Here is a 24,553-nt window from a genome sequence, read left to right as displayed (position 1 = left end):
CGATTCTGTGAACGCAGGAAATAAACATGGATGGTAGTTTGCTTCCCAGGTGCCAGGGTCCGGGATGTATCTGATCGCGTCCACGATATCCTGAAGTGGGAAGGTGAACAGCCAGGTCATGGTACATACTGGTACCAACAACATAGGTAGGAAAAGGGAGGAGGTCCTGAAAACAGACTACAGGGAATTAGGAAAGTAGCTGAGAAGCAGGACCACAAGGGCAGTACACTCGGGATTATTGCCTGTGCCACGCGACATAGGAATAGAGTGGGGTGGAGGATAAATGTATGACTGAGAGATTGCAGCGGGGGCAGGGATTCAGATTTCTGGATCACATGGGATCTCTTTTAGGGCACAATAAGGATGGGTTGCACATAAATCCGAGGGGGACAAATATCCTGGCAGGGAGGTTTGCTAAGGCTATTGGGGAGAGTTTAAACTAGAATTGCTGGGGGGGGGGTGGGAACCGAACTGAAGACACGGAGGAAGGGGCGGTTGGCTCACAAATAGATAAAGCTTGTAGGCAGTTTGAGAGGGAGGATAAGTAGGTGACAGAGATAGGATGAGCTCAGATTGATGGTTTGAGATGTGTCTATTTTAATGCAAGGAGCATCACGAACAAAGCGGATGAGCTTAGAGCGTGGATCAGTACTTGGAGCTATGATGTTGTGGCCCTTACAGACTTGGCTGGCACAGGGGCAGGAATGGCTACTTAAGAGTGCCAAGTTTCAGATGTTTCAGAAAGGACGGGGGGGGGAGGCAAAGGAGGTGGGGGTGTGACACTGTTGATCAGAGATAAGTGTCATGGCTGCAGAAAAGGAGGAAGTCATGGAGGGATTGTCTACTGTGTCTCTGGGTGGAAGTTAGAAACAGGAAGGGGTCAATAACTTAGGCTATGTCCACACTAGACCAGATAAATCCATAACTGAAGCCTTTTCTCTTCGTTTTGACTCTCTATCCACATTGAAACAGTGTTTTCCTCCCCTGAAAATGGAGCTTTTCAGAAACACTCTCCAGAGAGAATAAATCTGAAAATGCCTAATATATGGCGTACTGTGTACGGGGTAACCGGCTATTTTTAAAACAGCTGTCATGACGTGCCGGAACAAACGGTGGCGGCAGCGCAGCATTTCATTGTTTTCTTGAACACAACCTCCAACACCACAACAAAATCTGACAATAGATGTGTAACAGCCTAATGTAACATTGTATGGAAATACAAGATAACACTGATGCAGACATGTTTTATACATTTAACAAGGTGCTTCCTTAATGTATTGCTTGTGCAAACATTCAATAGATGCAATTGTCACTTTTGCCCAGTAACTCGTTTTATTGCACATGTTAAATACAGCAAAATAATACACAAAGACATGGCAAAAGTAAAGGCAAACAAATGAGGTAACAGCAAATTTCACTTTTGCCCAGTAACAAGCCTTATTGCAGTCCTGACGAAGGGTCTCGGCCTGAAACGTCGACTGCACCTCTTCCTAGAGATGCTGCCTGGCCTGCTGCGTTCACCAGCAACTTTGATGTGTGTTGCTTTATTGCATTTAGTTGCAGCTGTCGTCCCTGTCATCAGTAAAGAGACTATGGCTGTAGGAAATGTTTCTTGACAAACGTGCACCAAGTCTTTTGTTTGGCAATTTCCTTTTAAGTTTTTCTAGTCTGTAACTGGACAAACGCGCACCAAGTATACCGTTTCCTCTTCGCTTGTTTTCTGTGTCCTGCGCATGCCCAGTAGGAGGAGATCCGCCTAAATATCCGTTTTAATGTGGACAGAGGTATTTTCTTTCTTCTTTTTTTTTTGGCGTGTGCCTGCATGCGTGCGAGTCTGTGCGTGTGCGTCCGTCCGTGATGATGTCTTTTTCATGGCTTTCTTTTTTACAAGGCGTGGAGCGAGAGAGAGAGGGACTGGGTGGAGAGCCACTCCTCACACAGACATTTTCACAGTATTTTCCCTTACTTTACGAGGTCGAGCTGTGATCTCGACACTCAACCTGGCACGGATGGAAAGCGTACTCGGCAGCGGACCCGACTGGTTTCGATCCCAGGAACCCCCACTCCCGGGTCCGGCGCTAATGTCATTGCGCCACCAGCCGGCCCGGACAGAGGTATTTTCAAAAACGCCTAGTGTGGACGCCCATCGTTTTTACGCGAAACCGGCATTTTCAAAATTATCCGGTCTAGTGTGGATGTAGCCTTACTGGGTGTTTTTATAGACCAACCAATAGTAGCAGCAACAGAGGAGCAGATAGAGACACAGATTCTGGAACAATGCAATAATAACAGGGTTCTCATGATGGGAGATTCTAATTTCCCCAATATTGATTGGCATCTCCTTAGAGCAAGGGGTTTAGAAGGGGTGGAGTTTGTTAGGTCTGTTCAGAAGGGTTTCCTGACACAATATGTAGATAAGCCTACAAGAGGAGAGGCTGTACGAGATCTAGTATTGGGAAGTAAACTTGGTCAGGTGTTAGGTCTCTCAGTGGGACAGCATTTTAGCAATAATGATCACAACTCTATCTCCTTTACCATAGCATTGGAGAGGGATAGAAGCAGACAACTTAGGAAGACGTTTAACTGGGGGAAGGGGAAATATGAAGCTATCAAGCAGGAACTTGGAAGCATAAATTAGGAGCAGATGTTCTCAGGTAAATGTACGGCAGAAACATGGCAAATGTTCAGGGGATATTTGCGTGGCGTTCTGCATAGGTATGTTCCAATGAGACAGGGAAAGGATGGTAGGGTTTAGGAACCGTGGTATACAAAGGCTGTTGAAAACCTAGTCAAGAAGAAAGGAAAAGAAAAGAAAGGTTAAAAAACCAGGTAAGATAGAGACCTACAAAATTATAAGGCTAGCAGAAAGGAGCTTTAAGAATGAAGAGAGCCAGAAGGGACCATGTGAAGGCCTTGGCAGGCAGGAATAAAGAAAACCCCAAGGCATTCTACAAGTATGTGAAGAGCAAGAGGATAAGATGTGAGAGAATAAAATCAATCAAGTGTGACAATGGAGAAGTCTGTATTGAACTGGAGGAGGTAGTGGAAGTACTTAATGAATACTTTACTTCAGTATTCACTATGGAAAAGGACCTTGGCGATTGTAGGGATGACTTACAGTGGACTGAAAAACTTGAGCATATAGACATTAAGAAAGAGGATGTGCTGGAGCTTTTGGAAAGCATCAAGTTGGATAAGTCATCGGATTGGATGAGATATATGCCGGGCTACTGTGGGAGGCGAGGGAGCAGATTGCTGAGCCTCTGGCAATGATCTTTGCATCATCAGTGGGGACAGGAGAGGTTCTGAAGGATTGGAGGGTTGGTAGATGTTGTTCCCTTATTCAAGAAACGTAGTAGAGATAGCCCAGGAAATGATAGACCAACAAGCCTTACTTCAGTGGTTGGTAAGTTGATGGAGAAGATCTTGAGAGGCAGGATTTATGAATGTTTGGAGAGGCATAATATGATTAGGAATAGTCAGCATGGCTTTGTCAAAGGCAATTCATGCCTTACAAGCCTGAGTGAACTTTTTGAGGATGTGACTCAACACATTGATGAAGGTAGAGCAGTAGATGTAATGTATATGTATTTCAGCATGGCATTTGCTAAGGTACCCCGTGCAAGCCTTATTGAGAAAGTAAGGAGGCATGGGATCCAAGGGGACCTTGCTTTGTGGATCCAGAATTAGCTTGCCACAGAAGGCAAAGAGTGGTTGTAAATGCGTCAATTTCTGCATGGAGGTCGGTGACCAGCGGTGTGCTTCAGGGATCTGTTCTGGGACGCCCTCTCTTTGTGATTTTTATAAAAGACCTGGATGAGAAAGTGGAGGAATGGGTTAGTAAATTTGCTGATGATACAAAGGTTGGGGGTGTTGTGGATAATGTGGAGGGCAGTCTATAGGATGCAAAACTGGGCTGAGAAGTGGCAGATGGAGTTCAACCCAGGTAAGTGTGAGTGGTTCATTTTGGTAGGTCAAATATGATGGCAGAATATACTATTAATGGTAAGACTATTGGCGGTGTGGAGGATCAGAGGGATCTTGGGGTCTGAGTCCACAGGACACTCAAAGCTGCTGTGCAGGTTGACTGTGTAGTTAAGGCGGCATACAGTGTATCGGCCTTCATCAACCTTGGGATTGAGTTCAAGAGCCGAGAGGTAATGTTACCTCTGGATGAGCCAGGAAGTATGTTACCTGCTGAAGGCTAGATCTGTGGCATTCAAGTCTGGCAATCCAGGCCTGTACCAGAAAACGAGGTATGATTTGCAGAGGGCTATTTCAAGGGCGAAGAGACAATTTCAATCGATGTTGGAAGCGACATCAGATGCCTGGCATCTCTGTCGGGGTCCGCAAGACATTACCTCCAACAAAGTGAAACCCAATAGCATGAATGGCAGTGATGCTTCACTACCAGATGAACTCAATACCTTCTATGCACGCTCTGAATGGGAGAACATAACTACAGCTGTGAAGATCCCTGCTGCACCTGATAACCCTGTGATCTCCATCTCAGAGGCCGATGTTAGGCTGTCTTTAAAGAAAGTGAACCCTTGCAAGGCAGAAGGTCCCCATGGAATACCTGGTATGGTTCTGAAAACCTGTGTCAACCAACTAGCAGGAATATTCAGGACATTTTCAACCTCTCACTGCAACGGGTAGAAGTTCCCACTTGCTTCAAAAAGGCAACAATTATACCAGTACCTAAGCAGAATAATGTGGGCTGCTTTCACGACTATAACCCGGTAGCACTCACATCAACAGTGACGAAATGTTTTGAGAGGTTGGTCATGACTGGACTGAATGCCTGCCTCAGCGAGGACCTGGGCCCACTGCAATTTGCCTATTGCCACAATAGGTCAACGGCAGATGTAATCTCAATGGCTCTCCACATGGCTTTAGGCCACCTGAACAACAACACACCTATGTCAGGATACTGAATCTCAGGTGGTGATGAGAGGGCATACAGGAGTGAGATATGCCAACTAGAGGAGTGGTGCCACAGCAGCAACCTGGCACTGAATGTCAAACAAAAGAGCTGATTGTGGACTTCTGGAAGGGTTAGACGAAGAAACACATACCAATCCTCATAGAGAGATCAGAAGTGGAGAGAGTGAGCAGCTTCAAGTTCCTGGGTGTCAAGATCTCTGAGGATCTAACCTGGTCTCAACATATCGATGCAGTTATAAAGAAGGCAACCGGAGTTTCAAGAGATTTGGCATGTCAACAAATACACTCAAACTTCTATAGTTGTACCGTGGAGAATATTCTGACAGGCGGCATCAATGTCTGGTATGGAGGGGCTACTGTACGGGGGGGGGGGCCAAAAGAAGCTGCAGAAGGCTGTAAATCTAGTCAGCTCCATCTTGGGTACTAGCCTACAAAGTACCCAGGACATCTTTAGGGAGCGGTGACTCAGAAAGGCAGCGTCCATTATCAAGGACCTCCAACACCCAGAGCATGCCCTTTTCTCACTGTTACCATCAGGTAGGAGGTACAGAAGCCCGAAGGCACACACTCAGCAATTCAGGAACAGCTTCTTCCCCTCCGTCATCCGATTCCTAAATGGACATTGAATCTTTGGACACTCACTTTAAAAAAAATATATACAGTATTTCTGTTTTTGCACGTTTTTAAAAAGTATATGCAATATCCATAATTGATTTACTTGTTTATTTATTATTATTTTATTTATTATTTTTTCTCTCTGCTAAATTATGTATTGCATTGGACTGCTGCTGCTAAGTTAACAAATTTCATGTCACATGCCAGTGATAATAAACCTGATTCTGATAAGCCAGGGACCACTGTGACTGAACAAGAATGCTCAGCAACTGATGTTCAAGCAATTGGCTCATATAAAATTAAAGCTTTGGGAATTAAAGGCAGTAGCAGCATGGAAGCAACAATGGTTAATGGACAGAACTAAAGGAATATTAGCTGGGATTAAAAGGAAATAGTCACTGCTGTTTTTCATATACAGTAAGAACTTCATTTTGTATCATTTTCATGAACTGCACGTGACATTGAAAGCTACATGGCTAGCGTCAGCTAGAGAAAGATAACAACTACTCAAATAGTAATAGGTCAAGGATAGTAATACACCAGGCAGGCTGATGAACTGGGCAGACAGATTACAGATGAAATTTAATGCAGTAAAATATGTAGGGAGACATTTTGATAGAAATATCAAGAATATTCAATACAAATCATGTAGAACATACTTTAAAATTGGTGCAACATCAAAGAACTGGGGGGTGTTTCATCAAAAAAAATTTAAAGGTGGAGGACAGGTTAATAAAGCTGTTAACAAACCATATGGCTTTATGGGTATTATAAACAGAGAAACAATTTTAAAAGCTAAGATAGATGTTTGAAATCTGCATTAAAAACTGTGACAGCCTGTCTGGAAAAATGTGTTCAAGATCTGTAGAAAGGATGTGAAGGCTTTTGAGACGATGAACACTAGATTTACGAGAATATTTTAGGGAGTGCAAAATTCCTTTTAGGTGGAAAGAAAGCAAAAAAATGGAGTTCTACGAGATAAAAATGCTGAAGTCTCAAATGAGTGTGCACAAGATTAAAAAGATATTTTAACATTATTACTAAAACTAAACCCTTTGAATAAGCTACAGAAAATCTGCAGATGCTGCAAATCTAAGCAACACACACAAAGTGCTAAAGGAGCACAGCAGGCCATGCAGCCTCTATGGAAAAGAGTAAAGTCAAGGTTTTGGGCTGAAACCCTTCATCAGGAGTAGGTCTTTTCCATAGATGCTGGCTGGCCTACTGAGTTCCTCCAGTATTTTGTGTGTGTTGCTTGCATTTCCAGCTTCTGCAGACTCGCTCGTGTTTGGGGTATATCGGTTTATATACACATTTATCCATCCTGAATGCTTTGAAGTATCCAACTCTTTCCATGCTGTTATAATCATTTTTGTTGAGGAAGGGCAGCAAATAATACTCCCCTTTCCACTTCTAATCAATTAGTAATTAGTCTCAATGAGAAGTTGTTAAAAGGAGCAGCTTATCTGATCCCCAGCGTATTGTTGATGAAAGTTAAGTCAGAGTTGCTTTTTTTGTCATATGGATAAGTCTATGTATAGACAGTTGAAAAAAACAACTTACTGTCAGCATCAGGCACACAAGGAAAATTGAAAATAAAATATGTAAAAAAGGAATTGTTCGGGGTTATGCAGTTGTTGCTGGAGTATACTACCTAAACAGGGATCTTGATGAATGATCGAGTGAGTTCAGAAGGCAATAGTGGGGTTACATTTTGGATGTGCAGGTGAATAGATACAGGAATTCAGTTGAACAAAAAAAAGCCACAAGAGAATTGAATTTCATTAGAAGTAAAGAATTTGGCATAGTAAAGAAAAAACAGATGGAAAACAAATTATGATACAGATAATAAAAACTAGAAAGGAAATCTGCATTTGAAGCATATAACACAAAAGTTACTTGAAATAGAAATTGAAGATAAAAACATCATATACATCTTAACAGTTTATTGGAAAAATAAGTTGGAAACAAAGCAGCCAACAAGCCATGGAAAAAAAACTTTTAATAGCCAAAGTAGATAATGGAAAGACAAAAACAGAAAGGAAATAGCAACACCGGAAAAATGAGAAAACGGTTGCTGGAATTAAACTATCTGCAACTGACTGAGGGAGATCAAAGCTGGAGTTGATCATATTATCCACTCAGCCAATCGTAACAAAATTAATTCTACTAGAACATCGACTTTTAGATTTGGCTAGATCAGTACAAATGAAGAGTGACAGAAATATAACGTAGCATTTTTCTTTGAGATTTTATTACAGATTGAGAACAATGGTGCAATGTTATATTTGACAATGCCCTGCATTACCAAGATGTGATGTAGAAAACAGAAATGATTTCAACAAATAAAAAGAACTGGGTACTGAATGGATCATAGCCAATCTTTTTTTAAATCCCATTTCTAATCCATTGTCTAATTGGATTTTATTGCCAACCTATAAGGGATTATTCCAAAATATATAATAATATAACTGAAAATTTAATTGATCTTAGACTATCTGAAATTCATAAGTATGGTCCAAAATATTTTTCAACTATGGGTTCACTTGAGATGTTAATTTTCAGTCGCTAGTTCCACTTCTAATTTCACTTCCAATGTTTCTCCCCTTTCTGGAAGGTCCTTTGCTTCCAAATCCACAGTATCTCTCCTAACTTTGTAGTATACAGCATAAGCTGTAAAGCTGTCTTTAAAGAGGCTGAACCCTCACAAGGTGGAAAGCCCCGGAGTACCTGGTAAGGCTCTGAAAACTTATGCCAACCAACTGGCAGGAGTATTCTAGGACATTTTCAACCTCTCACTGCTAAGGGCAGAAGTTCCCACTCGCTTCAAAAAGACAACAATTAGACCAGTGCCTAAGAAGAGTAATATGAGCTGCCTTAATGACTATTGCCCAGAAGCACTCACATCTACAATGATGAAATGCTTCAAGAGGTTGGTCATGACTAGACTGAACTCCTGCCTCAGCAAGGACCTGGACCCACTATAATTTGCCAATTGCCACAATAGGTCAATGGCAGATGCAATCTCAATGGCTCTTCACACGGCCTTAGACCATCTGAACAATGCAAACACCTATGTCAGGATGCTGTTCATTGACTACAGTTCAACATTTAACACCATCATTCCCACAATCCTGATTGACAAGTTACAGAACCTGGGCTTCGGTACCTCTCTCTGCAATCGGATCCTCAACTTCCTAACCAGAAGACCACAATCTGTGCGGATTGGTGATAACATCTCCTCCTTGCTGAGGATCAACACTGTGCACTTCAGGGGTGTGTGCTTAGCCCACTGCTCTATTCTCTCTATACCCATCTCTTTGTGGCTAGGCATAGCTCAAATACCATCTATAAATTTGCTGATGATACAACCATTGTTGGTAGAATCTCAGATAGAGACGAGAGGCGTACAGGAGCAATATATACCAACGCGGAGTGGTGTCACAGCAACAACCTTGCACTCAACATCAGTAAGATGAAAGAGCTGATTGTGGATTTCTGGAAGTGTAAGACGAAGGAACACATACTAATCCTTATAGGGTGATCAGAAGTGGAGAGAATGAGCAGTTTCAAGTTCCTGGGTGCCAAGATCTCTGAGGACCTAACCTGGTCCCAACATATCGATGCAGCAATAAAAAAAACAAGAGAGCGACTATACTTCATTAGGAGTTTGAAGAGATTTGATATGTCAAGAAATCAAAATCCTCTGAAGATGTATCATGAAGAGCATTCTGACAGGCTGCATCACTGTCTGGTGGGGGGGGGGGGTGCTACTGCACAGGACCGAAAGAAGCTGCAGAGGGTCATAAATTTAGTCAGCTCCATCTTGGGTAGTAGCCTACAAAATACCCAGGACATCTTCAAGGAGCGGTGTCTCAGAAAGGCAGGGCCCATTATTAAGGACACCCAGCACCCAGGGCACGCCCTTTTCTCCCCTCTGCCATCAAATTCCTAAATGGACATTGAACCCATGAACACTACCTCACTTTTTAAGTATATATTATTTCTGTTTTTGCATGATTTTTTAATCTATTCAATATACGTATACTTCAATTTATTTATTTTTCTTGTATATTACGTATTGTTTTGAACTGCTGCTGCTGTTAAGTTAAGAAATTTCACAACACATGCCGGTGATAATAAACCTGATTTGAACTATACAAATACAAGTCAGAGATCGGAATTTTTTTTTAACGTGGTGATTGAGATATACATCTTATAAGCAGCAATAATTGATCTTACCACTCTGCGTTTAGGATGACTGAGAGAAGTGTCCATTTCATCCTCCCCGGTAATATCTAGATTGGGACTGGAGCTACAGTTCATTCGATCTTCCTCTTGCCTTTGAAGTCTATCTGCTACTGCTTGAATAGCTTCTGTCCATTCTTCCCTGTGTGTATAAAACAAAAGTTCCTTTGGATTAATGCAAACTCTTTGAAGACTTGTGTGCTTTCAAGATTTAAACATAGAAACATAGAAAATAGGTGGAGTAGGCCATTCGGCCCTTCGAGCCTGCACCGCCATTCAGTATGATCATGGCTGACCATCTAACTCAGAACCCTGTACCTGCCTTCTCTCCATACCCCCGATCCCTTTAGCCACAAGGGCCATATCCAACTCCCTCTTAAATATAGCCAATGAACTGGCCTCAACTGTTTTCTGTGGCAGAGCATTCCACAGATTCACCACTCTCTGTGTGAAGAAGTTTTTCCTCATCTCGGTCCTAAAACGCTTCCCCTTTATCCTCAAACTGTGACCCCTCGATCTGGACTTCCCCAACATCGGGAACAATCTTCCTGCATCTAGCCTGTCCAATCCCTTTAGGATTTTATATGTTTCAATAAGATCCCCCCTCAATCTTCTAAATTCCAACGAGTATAAGCCTAGTTGATCCAGTCTTTCATCATATGAAAGTCCTGCCATCCCAGGAATCAATCTGGTGAAGCTTCTTTGTACTCCTTCTATGGCAAGAATGTCTTTCCTCAGATTAGGGGACCAAAACTGCACACAATACTCCAGTTGTGGTCTCACCAAGGCCTTGTACAACTGCAGTAGTACCTCCATGCTCCTGTACTCGAATCCTCTTGCTATGAATGCCAGCATACCATTCGCCTTTTTCACCGCCTGCTGTACCTGCATGCCCACTTTCAATGACTGGTGTATAATGACACCCAGGTCTCGTTGCACCTCCCCTTTTCCTAATCGGCCACCATTCAGATAATAATCTGTTTTCCTGTTTTTGCCACCAAAGTGGATAACCTCACATTTATCCACATTAAACTGCATCTGCCATGAACTTGCCCACTCACCTAACCTATCCAAGTCACCCTGCATCCTCTTAGCATCCTCCTCACAGCTAACACTGCCGCCCAGCTTCGTGTCAACCGCAAATTTGGAGATGCTACATTTAATTCCCTTGTCTAAGTCATTAATATATATTGTAAACAACTGGGGTCCCAACACTGAGCCTTGCAGTACCCCACTAGTCACTGCCTGCCATTCTGAAAAGGTCCCGTTTATTCCCACTCTTTGCTTCCTGTCTGCCAACCAATTCTCTATCCACATCAATCCCATACCCCCACAACCATGTGCTTCAAGTTTGCACACTAATCTCCTGTGTGGGACCTTGTCAAAAGCCTTTTGAAAATCCAAATATACCACATCCACTGGTTCTCCCCTATCCACTCTACTAGTTACATCCTCAAAAAATTCTATGAGATTTGTCAGACATGATTTTCCTTTCACAAATCCATGCTGACTTTGTCTGATGATTTCACCGCTTTCCAAATGTGCTGTTACCACATCTTTGATAACTGACTCTAGCATTTTCCCCACCACCGACGTTAGGCTAACCGGTCTATAATTCCCTGGTTTCTCTCTCCCTCCTGTTTTAAAAAGCGGGGTTACATTAGCCACTCTCCAATTCTCAGGAACTAGTCCAGAATCTAAAGAGTTTTGAAAAATTATCACTAATGCATCCACTATTTCTTGGGCTACTTCCTTAAGCACTCTGGGATGCAGACCATCTGGCCCTGGGGATTTATCTGCCTTTGATCCCTTCAATTTACCTAACACCACTTCCCTACTAACATGTATTTCCCTCAGTTCCTCCATCTCACTAGACCCTCTGTCCCCTACTATTTCCGGAAGATGATTTATGTCCTCCTTAGTGAAGACAGAACCAAAGTAGTTATTGAATTGGTCTGCCATGTCCTTGTTCCCCATGATCAATTCACCTGTTTCTGACTGTAAGGGACCAACATTTGTGTAATACAGCCGGGATTTGGAGAGGAGAGGGTGGAGCCAGAACCTGAAGCAGAGGGCTCACAGGTGCCGAGGGGTCCCCGTGAGTGTGGTGCCCCGTGTGAGGGTCCGACAGGTAGGCCCGGGGTGTCACCTGGGGTGGCTGAACCGGAAGCGTCAGTAGAGGAGGTACAGAGGTCTCAGAGGAGTAGACCCCCCCACCCCGCCGGGAGAGGTTGACTTATACAGCGCCGGGAGAACAGGGTGTGATCTCTACAGCCCTGGGAAGTTATGTCACTGCTTTATGCACTTGGGTTGGGTTTTGTGTTTTGCAAGGAGCACTGGTGAACCCCGTTAATGTCATGAGGGCATGACTTTTAATTTGGTGAGGGGAGAGTGTACGGGGTCTCTTTTTTTTGTATGTTAAATTTAAAATAGCTTCTTTGTTATGTTAATCTTTTAAATTGCTGCGTATGTGGATTAAAATGGCTTCTATGTTATGTTAAATGCTGAGAAAGTCTCTAGCTAGACATTTGCTTGGGTTAATACAGACAGCAGGTGCTATTAACCTATGGGTATTCATGTTATCGTTCTTCGGGTGATAATGCTGTCTCATCTGACTGGGAACAGAGGTTTTTGGCGGGGAGTCGGAGGGGAGACGGAGAAGATGGCGGATGTGCGAAAAGGCTCCGGTCCATCACTCCGGGTGGTCCCGAGCCACGAGTCGACAGGATCTGGGTGGTCATCAGGAATTTCTGAGCTCCAACTTGTGCACGAAGAACTTGGGCTTTGATAAGTCTGGCGCCTTATTTTTTCCCCATTACTTCCTTTTCTGTATCGAACTTATATTAATTTCATAGACTTAGTAATATCTATAAAGTGTACTTGGTAAAACGTACTGTGCGTGCTGGCTGATGATTGATGTTTGGGATTGATTCGGGTGGTACAGCAACCGACTCAGCGGAAAGCGTTCAGGCCAGTGCTGGCCGGGATTTCCCCTAGACATATACCAGCCAATGTGCTAAGCGTTACATTTGTCTTAACCAATCTTTTTCTTTTCACATATCTATAAAGCTTTTACAGTCAGTTTTTATGTTCCCTGCCAGTTTTCTCTCATAATCTTTTTTCCCTTTCCTAATTAAGCCCTTTGCCCTCCTCCCAGTCCTCTGGTGTGCTGCTTTTTCTGGCTAATTTGCATGTTTCTTCTTTGGAATTGATACTATCCCTAATTTCCCTTGTCAGCCACGGGTGCACTACCTTCTCTGGTTTATTCTTTTGCCAAACTGGGATGAACAATTGTTGTAGTTCATCCATGAGATCTTTAAATGCTTGCCATTGTATATCCACCGTCAACCCTTTATCAATTGCCAGTCTATCTTAGCTAATTCATGTCTCATACCTTCAAAGTTTCCCTTCTTTAAGTTCAGAATCTTTTTTTCTGAATTAACTATGTCACTCTCCATCTTAATGAAGAGTTCCACCATATTATGGTCACTCACGACATTTCTGTTGCTTTGCATGAGTAGATAGCAAAAATAATGGGCAAAACGGATGAATTATTACTCAGAATTCAATCTGTTTTCCATTAAATGCCTCTAGATTCAAGCCTAGGTTTTCCATAGTACTATACAAATTACCTGCCATACAAGTAGGATTGCTAAAACACAAATTTGACATGAAATTGTGCAAATTATTAATGAGACAATTAATCATTTAGATACAATTTTGTGCTAATTTAACTCAAGTAATTGAACAGGAATAAATTTTTGATCACCTACAATGATACTACAGCTCTCAATCACTAACACTTCATGCGATTAAAAGACATTTGGCTTTAATAATCAGCCTAAACTTACACTACACTACTTCAGTGCAAAATTTAGAATTACTCTATGCCAGGGATGGCCAACCTATGGCGCACAGGATGATTAGAAGTGGCACATTGCACCCCAGTGATAATAATAAAAAACTAAGCCTATTCATGCAAAAAGTATTAACCAAAAACCAATTTGTAGGAAAAGAAAACAAAACAGGAATTCAAGTAGCTTAGAGCTAGAAATGGGTTTTACTGAGAATAAATCTAAAACTTGGCAATTATTTTTAGCGATTTTATTATTTCGTGAACATCTTTTGGCGAATGTTATCTTCTTTCACATTAATCTGTTTTCAATTTTTAAAAATGTTCAATGAGTCAAACTAGGAAAGAAGGACTTTTGTTCCACAGTCGTTCCGTAACTGTTCAATACACGTTTGATACTTGTTTGATCCTGAGGCGCCAGACGTCTGCACCAACGGTGCATCGCAGGTTTTTGCCAGTCAGTTTACAATTGACTTTCATGCGTTAGGGAGTTGTGCTTTGTTCATCCTTTGAACATTTGCAGTTTTGTACTTTTTTGAAAATTAAGCCTTGTTTTTACATTCAGTTAGCCATCACAGTGCAAAAGAATATCAGAAAAAGAAAAGCAGAAAGTGATAGTAAGTGTGAATTCAATGAACAGTGAGAAAATGAGTTCTTATTTATAGCGGGTCCATCAGGAAAACCATTGTGCATTCTTTGTGAAAACTCTTTCTCACATAATAGAAAACTTGATCTTAATAGACACTATAAAACAACATCAGACTGAGTTACCGAAAGAATATGTGATTAAGAAAAAGGAAGAAATCAAAAGAAGACAAAATATATTTGTTAAAAGAAACCTCATTAAGGTAAGTAATGTTTATCTTGTTTTTATATTAAATCAATATATCATGTAAAAATGCTAAATATGTCTATATTAACTTTTTTTTTACAAGAATTGAATGGGTACAAGAGTTGTATGGCGCATCTGAATTCGTGCGTGGAAAAAATTGACACATGGAATGTAAAAGGTTGGCCACCCCTGCTCTATGCATTCATCATCATTATGTTCCTTTGAATCTGACAATTTCAGAGTCACTGATCACAAAGCCAAATGATGCTAATGGTCAGTTCTTAACATTCAACCTTAAGTCCAAGGAGACCTACAGTTCCATTCACCCTAAAACACAACTGGTGGTACAAGTGCTACAAAACCAAACTTACAATAAAATACTTCCAATCACAAGCTTATTCGTGACTTAAAAAATATATTCAACAGCAAAAATATACATTTTTTTGTTTTCTGAAAGAATAAAGCATTAAAACAGATATGCAAATGTTTTTAATTTATGTGCTATTATTAATGGCCATCTCAGGTTTTTTCCTTCCCTTATTTTAAATATGAGAAAGGTGACTTAGGCATCACAGATCATCTCACGCTCAAAGTGACCCAGACCATCACAGACAGTGAATTTAGATGAAGTTCATAATCTCCCAGGTGCCTTCATCTCTTAGTCAACAGAACTGCTAAAATATTCTTCTTTGGACTTGTGCAGCTTCTGTTCAACGTGGAGCAAAATCAATAGGCAAACTTTAAAAATAGCTTTTTTAAAAAAAAAGTTTGCCATGTTCAAGGGAAGAGGAGGAAGATAAATAAAGTGTGCACTTCTGTTCTTATATTTCAGAAAAGGTTAAGAAAACAAAGCATCATTCTCATCATAATTTGAGTTTGATTATCAGAATGTGCAACTTTAACAAGACACTGTTGATATTGATTTAGATGACCTTCACTTTATTTAATTTCTAACATCTGTGAAGCAAAGATGTTGGCAAAACACAGTTCAAAACAGCTCCAAAAGAACACCATTAGAAAAAGTGGTTTTAAAGAACAGGGACTAAAAGAAACTCACTTTTTTGTCACCTAGTGTATAGTCAATGTTGTTTGCTCCCTTTCCCACCTTCTTCCAACATGCACTTTGCCTCATCTAAATTATTTCCTCCACAATTTTACTAAATTATCCTTTCTAATAGTACCTCATCTGCCCACTATTCCACAAAACACCACTTCGTTACTTTGGAATCCATTCAAACTATTATGCCCACCCTTCTGCCTTGCTGTACTTGTACTTCACACTTTCTTCTTCTTCACCATCATAAGAACAAAACCCATAGACAATTTAGAAAATATTTTAAATAACGGAAAATTGGCCCCACTATTTCAAATCACAACTTTAACATAGAAGGCATGTTAAAGGTTTACATTGTTAAAGGTGGGTATTGCTGGTAACACTAGCACATATACTCATCAGTGACTGAAATCCTAGTTGCAAAGCTATTTGATAGGAAGTTCTAGGATTTTGACCGAGCAACCAGGAAGAAGTGGCATCGAGATGAGGTATGACTTGGGAAGGACCATACAAGAATCCAAGTTGCTTCTCAGGCAGGAGTTGATATATTTCATCATCAAAATACTTTTTTATTGTGGATATAAGTGCCACTGGATGAGTGTCATTCAGGCAGGTTACTGTGTTCTTCTTGGGCACTGGTAAAATTGAACTCTGCTTGAAGCAGGTGGGTACCTTAGACTACAGAAGCGAGAGGTTAAAGATCACAGTGAATGCTCCAGCAGGTTGGCGGAGATTATAGTAGATGCGTTGGTTATCATTTACCAAAATTCTCTAGACTCGGGACAGGTCCCGGCAGATTGGAAGACAGCAAATGTCACGCCACTTTTTAAAGAAGGATGTAGGCAAAAGACAGGCCAGTTAGCTTAACATCTGTGGTCGAGAAAATGCTTGAAGCCGTCATTAAGGAAGAAATAGCAAAACATTTAGAAAGGAGTGGTTCCATTAGACAGACGCAGCATGGATTCAGAAAGGGCAGGTCCTGTTTGACAAACTTATTGGAGATCTTTGAGGACATAATGAGTGCAGTGGATAGAGGGGAACAGGTGGATGTCGTATACTTGGATTTCCAGAAGGCGATCAACAAGGTGCCGCATGAGACTTACAAGTAAGATACGGATGCATGGAGTCGGAGATAGTGGATTAGTTAACCGCAATCCACCAGAGAGTTGGTGTAAATGGGTGTTTCTCCGGTTGGCAGTCTGTGGTGAGTGGGGTGCCGCAGGGGTCGGTGCTAATCCCACAGTTGCTTACCATTTACATTGATGATTTGGAAGAGGGGACTGAGTGTAGCGTAGCAAAATTTGCTGATGACACTAAACTGAGTGGAAAAGCAAATTGTACAGAGGATGTGGAGAGTCTGCAGAGGGATATAGATAGGTTAAGTGAGTGGGCCAAGGTCTGGCAGATGGAATACAGCGTTGGTAAATGCGAGATCATCCTCCACTTTGGAAGGAATAATAAAAGAGCAGATTATTATTTAAATGGTGAAAGATTGCAGCATGCTGTTGTGCAGAGGGACTTGGGAGTGTTTGTGCATGAATCGCAAAAAGTTGGCTTGCAGGTACAACAGGTTATTAAGAAGGCAAATGGAATGTTGGCTTTCATTGCTAGAGGGATCAAATTCAAGAGCAGGGAGGTCATGCTGCAACTATACAGGGTACTGGTGAGTCTGCACCTGGAGTACTATGTGCAGTTCTGGTCTCCATACCTGATGAAGGATATACTGGCTTTGGAGGCAGTGCAGAAGAGGTTCACCAGGTTGACTCCAGGGATGAAGGGGTTAACCTATGAGGAGAGATTGAGTCACCTGGGACTATACTCTCTGGAGTTCAGAAGAATGAGAGGGGATGTTATAGAAACATACAAAATTTTGAAAGGGATAGATAAGATAGAAGTAGGGAAATTGTTTCCATTGGCAGGTGAAATGAGACCTAGGGGACATTGCCTCAAGATTCAGGGGAGAAGATTTAGGACGCAGATGAGGAGAAACTGCTTTTCCCAGAGTGGTGAATCTGTGGAATTCTCTGCCCAGAGAAGCAGTTGAGGCTTCTTCACTACATATATTTAAGAAACAGTTAGATAGATTTTTACATAGTAGGGGAATTAAGGGTTATGGGGGAAAGGCAGGTAGATGGAGCTGAGTTTACGGACAGATCAGCCATGATCTTATTGAATGGCGGGGCAGGCTTGATGGGCTGGATGGCCTACTCCTGCTCCTATTTCTTATGTTGACACCTCTTCCACTTTTTGATTGTCCAAGCAAACACAGAAGGCAATTAACTCATTTGGAAGCAAAGCCCTGTTGTCACCTATATCACTTAGTTTCACTTTGCAAGAGGTGATAGCATTCAAGCTTGCTACAGCTGTTGAGTCTCCCTCATTGATTCAAGTTTATAAATGGAAAGGATCCTTACGGACAGGCTTTTATGACTATTTTGAGAACAACAATCTCATGATAGGGATAGTCAGCATGGCTTTCTGGAGGGCATTTGTGCCTTGCAAGCCTAATTAAATTCTTTGAAGTGACAAGACAAATTGATGAAGGTAAAACGAGGGATGCAGATGTATTTTAGTAAGGTTTTGACAAGTTTCCCCATAGAAGGCTCATGCAGAAAGTTGTGAGGCATGGGATTAATGGAAACTTTGCAGCAATGGATTCAGAATTGTTTTGCATATAGAAGGCAGAGGGTGGTAGTAAATGGAGTACACTCTGCCTAAAGATCAGTGACTAATGGTATTCTACGGGGATCTGTTCTTGGACCTTGCTGATTTTTATAACTTGGATGAGGAAGTGGAAAAGTGAATTAGTAGGTCTGTAGGTGGCATGAAGATTGGAAGAATTATGAATAGTGTATAAGGTGATCATAGGTTACAACAGGACGTTGACAGGATGCAGAGCTGGGCTGAGAAGTGGCAGATGAGTTCAACCCAGAAAAGTATGAAGTAATACACATTGGAAGGTCAAACTTTAATGCAAAGTACAAGGTTAAAGGTAGGATTATTAGAAGTGTGGTTGGACTGATGGATCCTGGAATCCAAATCCACAGGTTCCTCAATGTTGCTGCACAAGTTGAAGGGCTGGTTAAGGTTGGTATGGTGCTTCAATCAAAACAACTTTCAGAGGACCTTAGAAGAAGAATTATAGAGATGCATGAAGCTGGAAAAGGCTACGAAAGCATTTTGAAAGACCTGAGGTTTCATCAGTCCACGGTAAGAAAAAATGTCTACAGATGAAAGAAGCTCAGTACTGTTGCTACTCTCGTTAGGAGTGCACATCCTGCAAAGATCATACCAAGAGCACAACGTGTAATGCTGAAGGAGGTGAAAAGAACCCAAGGGTAACAGCAAAAATCTCTAGATCTTGCTGAAGTCTCTGTTCATAGAAGGCACCACAGAGGAAACTACTGCTCTCCAAAAAAAATCATTGCTGCATGTCTCAAGTTTGCAAAAGATCACATGGATGTTCCACAACAATGGGACAATGTTCTGCGGACAGACGAGACAAAAATTGGAACTTTTTGGCAGAAATGTATATTGCTAAGTTTGAAGGAAAGGGCACTGCACACAAACACCAAAACCTTATCCCAACTGTGAAGCATGGTGAAAGGAGCATCATGGTTTGGGGCTGCTTTGCTATTTCAGGGCCTAGACAGCTTGCAATCGTTGAGAGAACAAATTCACAACTGTATCAAGACATTGTATTGGAGAATGTCAGGATAGCAGTCCATCACTCGAAGCTTAATAGAAGTTGGATTATGCAACAAGGCAACAGTAAATAAACAACAGAATGGTTTAAAAAGAAGAAAATTTGTATTTTGGAATGGGCAAGTCAAAGTCCTGACCTTAATCCTATAGAAATGTTGTGGAAGGACCTCAAGCAAATAGTTCATGCAAGCAAGCCTACCAATCCGACTGTGTCGTCTCTGATCTGGGGCGACAATTACGTGTCGGCGGCACCTAATTAATTAGCATGTTTATTTCGGCCTTTTTTTCTTAAAGATGTGCTGTGTGCCTCCCGGCTACCTTTGCATTCTCCGCAAATCGGTATCTGTCCGTGGCCTGGGGGTTGGGGTGGTGGGACACTGGGGTGTCATCTCGTCACCTGTTTCCATTAGAGCAGGCAGCTCATCTTCTCCTATGACTGCCCGCCTCGATGTCGAAGGTCGAGGTTCGTCATCTGCTGTGGCTGATGTGGAAGGCTTGTTTGACTGCTGAGCCTCACATATTTTTCTATCACACAGTTCTTTAATAAGGACTCAAACCATCCTGCAAATATCCCCTAAACCGACGTACCCTTTCAAAATTAAAGTCGTACTTTATCATTACTCACTCGGTTTCGATTGTTATCCTTTTTTTTTCCAATTGCAAGAGCTCTTCATCTGTCAGTTCTTGGTGATGGGATGCCAAAACCTCTTCAACATCATCTTCGTCAACTTCCACAAGCCAAACTCAAGTTGTCCTTACTTCGTTCACCACGATAAAAACGCTTAATTATGTCTAGTTTTATGATAAGTGTAACACCCTTACAAGCTCTTTCAGGCTTTTCCGATACCATAGAACTCATCTTGCAAACGGCCGCTCACAGGCTCATGTTTAAACAATGTCGGCGATAATCCAGGGGAGTGTTGAAGGGCGCGAGGGAACAGAAGTGAGTGCAGTTACTATTTCAAGGGAGAAGGTGCTCAAAAAGTTGAAAGACCTAAAGGTGCGTAAGTCACCGAGACCAGATGAACTGCACACTAGGGATCTCAAAGAGGTAGCAGCAGAGATTGTAGAGGTGTTAGCAATGATCTTACAAAAATCATTGGCATGGTACCAGAGGACTGGAAAATTGAAAATGCCACTCCACTCTTTAAGAAAGGAAGGAGGTAGTAGAAAGTAAATTGGTCTATCTCGGACACTTCTCTCCCCTTTCTCGATCTCTCGGTCTCCATCTCTGGAGACAGACTGACCACTGACATCTTCTATAAGCCCACTGACTCTCATAACTACCTCTACTACACCTCTTCTCACCCTGCCACATGCAAAAATGCCATTCCCTATTCCCAGTTCCTCCGTCTCCGCTGTTTCTGCTCCCAGGTTGAGGCTTTCTGTTCCAGGACATCTCAATTGTCCTCTTTCTTTAAGGATCATGGTTTCCCTTCTGCTGTCAACAATGATGCCCCCACCCGCATCTCCTCCATTTCCTGCACTTCAGCCCTCACTGATAAAGTTTAAGGGAATGGGGGATTCTCAGATTCCTGTAAACAATGGATTCAGTACTGACTATGTCTGTGACTGCAGTGTGTTTGAATAATGTCTCACAGCCGCCTTCTCTGGAGCAAGGTAAGGGTTAAAGTTCGCCCAGATCCACATAAGATGTCTCTGGGCTTTTCACACCTTTCGATTTTGACAAAAAGCAGTACCTGATGTAAATTACACAGAACATTCCTTTCTTAATTAAAGCACAAATTTGATGGATGTTCTTATCTTTGTCATTAAGTTGTGGCCCCAGCAAACCAGGTAGGACATTCCTTTCTTTCATTAAGGTGGCTGGAGTGTCTAACAAATTGATTGTACTTTTGTATCAATAGTCCATTGACTTGGCCGGAATAGTTATCAAACCGATTGTTCTCTGTATCAATAGTCCATTGACTTGACCAAAATGGCTATCAAACTGATTGTTCTTTTGTATCGGTGGCCTTATAACTTCTGACAATTCTGACATCGGGCAGTGAACTTGTAGAACCGCCGGGGAAATGAGAAAGGGTCTCTCCCTGATGTCGGATCCAAGTTCAGTCGCCGGCTGAGCCGAAGAAATAAACGGGTGAAAAAATAAGTAACCATCTTTTTGTGCTGTCGTTACTTGATCCAGCAAAGTTACGTTTACATCACCCCATCCTCCCGCCACCACAAAAGGGACAGAGTTCCCCTTGTCCTCACCTACCACCCCACCAGCCTCTGGATCCAGCACATTATCCTCTGCAACTTCTGCCACCTTCAACAGAACCCCACCACTAAGCACATCTTTCCCTCTCCACTCTTCTCTACTTTCCACAGGGATCATTCCCTCCGTGACTCCCCGGCCCACACGTCCCTCCCCACGGAAATCCCACCTGGCACTTATCCCTGTAAGCGTAAATGCTACACCTCCTCTCTTGCCACCATTCACGGCCTCAAACAGTCCTTCCAGGTGAGGCAACACTTCACTTGTGAGTCTGTTGGGAACATCTATTGCATCCAGTGCTCCCGGTGCGGCCTCTGTTACATCGGTGAAACCCGACGCAGATTGGGGGACCGCTTCGTCGAGTACCTCCACTCTGTCCGCCACAACAGACAGGATCTCCCGGTTGCCACCCACTTCAACTCCGCTTCACATTCCCATTTGGATATGTCCATACACAGCAATCGCCTCTGATCTGGGCCGACATTTACATGCCGGGCAGCACCTAATTAATTAGCTTGTTTATTTCGGTTTTTTTTCTTAAAGATGTGCTGGGTGCATCCCGGCTACCGCTGCATTCTCCACGGCCCGGGGGTTGGGGTGGTTTGTTTCCATCAGGGCAGGCAGGTCATCTTCTTCTATATCTGCCTGCCTCAAAGTCGAAGGTCGAGGTTCATCGTCTGCTGTGGCTGATGTGGAAGGCTTGAAAAACGACAGTATGCTTGACTGCTTAGCCTTGCACATTTTTCTATCATACAGTTCTTTGTGAGGACTCAAACCATCTTGCAAATTTGCCCTAATCCAACTTACCCTTTCAAAATTGAAGTCGTACTTTATCATTGCAGTGAAAATCTCACGCAGTTGCTTCACGTTCAGTTCCTGGACGACTTCACTTTCGGTCCGTTCGCTACTGCATTCGGTTTCGATTGTTATCCTTTCCTCTTCCAATTGCATCAGCTCTTCATCTATCAGTTCTTGGTCATGGGATACCAAAACCTCTTCAACATCATCTTCGTCAGCTTCCACAAGCCAAACTCACTTTGTTCTTACTTTGTTCACCATGATCGAAACGCTTAATTATGTCTAGTTTTATGCTAAGTGTAACACCCTTACGAGCTCTTTTAGGCTTTTCCGATACTTTAGAACTCATCTTGCAAACGGCTGCTCACAGGCACGTGCTTAAGCAATGCCGGTGAGATTGCAGTTCCGATTCCGGGGAAGAGGCAGCTGCTCGGGGTACGCAGCGCGCTGCCTTTTTCATAACAGTGAAAACACCTTCTGTTAGCGAAAACAGGTAACTAATGTAGTTCTTTCGTAACAGTGAGGTTTCGTAAATCGAACATTCGAAAAGCGGGGGACACCTGTATTTGAATTTTCAGAAGGCCTTTGACAAGGTGCCACACGTGAGGCTGCTTACCAAATTAAGAGCCCATGGCATTAAAGGAAAGTTACTGGCATGGTTCAACTATTGGCCGATTGGTAGGAGGCAGTGAATGGGAATGCAAGGATCTTTTCTGGTTGGCTGCCAGTGACCAGTGGTGTTGGGACTGATTCTTTTTATACTGTATATCAATGATTTAGATACTGGAATAGATGGCTTTGTTGCCAAGTTTGAAGATGATACGAAGATTGAGAGAAGGGCAAGTAGTGCTGAGGAAACAGGAAGGCTGCAGAAGGACAGATTAGCAGAATGGGCAAGAAAGTAGCAAATGAAACACAATGTTGGAATTTGCATGCACATGCACTTTTGGTAGTAGAAATAAATGTGCAGGCTATTTTCTAAATGGGGGGAAATTCCAAAAATCCTGAGATGCAAATGGACTTGGAGTCCTTCTGCGGAGCACCCTGAAGGTTAACTTGCAGGTAGAGTTGGTGGTGAGGAAGGCAAATGCCATGTTAGCATTCAAGAGATCTAGAATACAAGAGCAGAAATGTGATGCTGAGGCTGGAAAAGGCACTGGTGAGGCCTCACCTTCACTATTGTGAACAGTTTTGGGCTACTTATCTAAGAAAAGTAGCCACGCGACAGTGAGAGTAGGAATGCGATGAGGTGGAGGATAAATGTGTGGCTGAGGGATTGGAGCAGGGGGCAGGCATTCAAGTTTTTGGATCATTGGGACCTCTTTTGGCGCAGGCGTGACCTGTACAAAAAAGACAGGTTACACTTGAATCCTAGGGGGACCAATATCCTGGCAGGGAGATTAGCGGGGGCTACTGAGGTGACTTTAAACTAGAATGGTTGGGGGGTGGGAATCAAATTAAAGAGGCTAGGCGTGAGGAGGTTAGTTCACAACAGAGGGATGGGAACCAGTGCAGAGAGACAGAGGGATGTAAAGTGAGGGTAGAAGCAAAAAGTACAAAGGAGAAGAGTAAAAGTGGCAGGCCGACAAATCCAGGGCAAGCATTAAAAAGGGCCACTTTTCAACATAGTTGTATAAGGGCTAAGAGAGTTGTAAAAGAGCGCCTGAAGGCTTTATGTGTCAATGCAAGGAGCATTCGTAATAAGGTGGATGAATTGAAACTGCAGATTGTTATTAATGATTATGATATAGTTGGGATCACAGAGACATGGCTCCAGGGTGACCAGGGATGGGAGCTCAACGTTCAGGGATATTCAATATTCAGGAGGGATAGACATGAAGGAAGGGGAGGTGGGGTGGCGTTGCTGGTTAAAGAAGAGATTAATGCAATAGAAAGGAAGGACATAAGCCGGGAAGATGTGGAATCGATATGGGTAGAGCTGCGTAACACTAAGGGGCAGAAGACGCTGGTGGGAGTTGTGTACAGGCCACCTAACAGTAGTAGTGAGGTCAGAGATGGTATTAAACAGGAAATTAGAAATGTGTGCAATAAAGGAACAGCAGTTATAATGGGTGACTTCAATCTAAATGTAGATTGGGTGAACCAAATTGGTAAAGGTGCTGAGGAAGAGGATTTCTTGGAATGTATGCGGGATGGTTTTTTGAACCAACATGTCAAGGAACCAACTAGAGAGCAGGCTATTCTGGACTGGGTTTTGAGCAATGAGGAAGGGTTAATTAGCGATCTTGTCGTGAGAGGCCCCTTGGGTAAGTGGTTCTG

The 24,553-nt window shown here is 42.5% G+C and overlaps 1 protein-coding gene across 2 annotated transcripts in view; it reads right to left on the bottom strand.

Moving 5' to 3' along the window:
- The window catches only part of akt3a (v-akt murine thymoma viral oncogene homolog 3a), a 502,171-nt gene that overhangs the window by 125,563 nt on the left and 352,055 nt on the right, over nt 1-24,553 (bottom strand). For both annotated transcript variants that reach the window (XM_063055500.1, XM_063055501.1), the window contains exon 5: nt 9,805-9,952. In XM_063055500.1, the coding sequence (XP_062911570.1) occupies nt 9,805-9,952 (148 nt within the window). The remainder of the gene's footprint in view (nt 1-9,804; nt 9,953-24,553) is intronic.

This window comes from Mobula hypostoma, chromosome 8, assembly GCF_963921235.1.
Source record: "Mobula hypostoma chromosome 8, sMobHyp1.1, whole genome shotgun sequence".
NCBI classification, from domain to species: Eukaryota; Metazoa; Chordata; class Chondrichthyes; order Myliobatiformes; family Myliobatidae; genus Mobula; species Mobula hypostoma.
The sequence above is the reverse complement of the archived record's forward strand: the minus strand, read 5'-3'. Positions and strand labels throughout refer to the sequence as shown.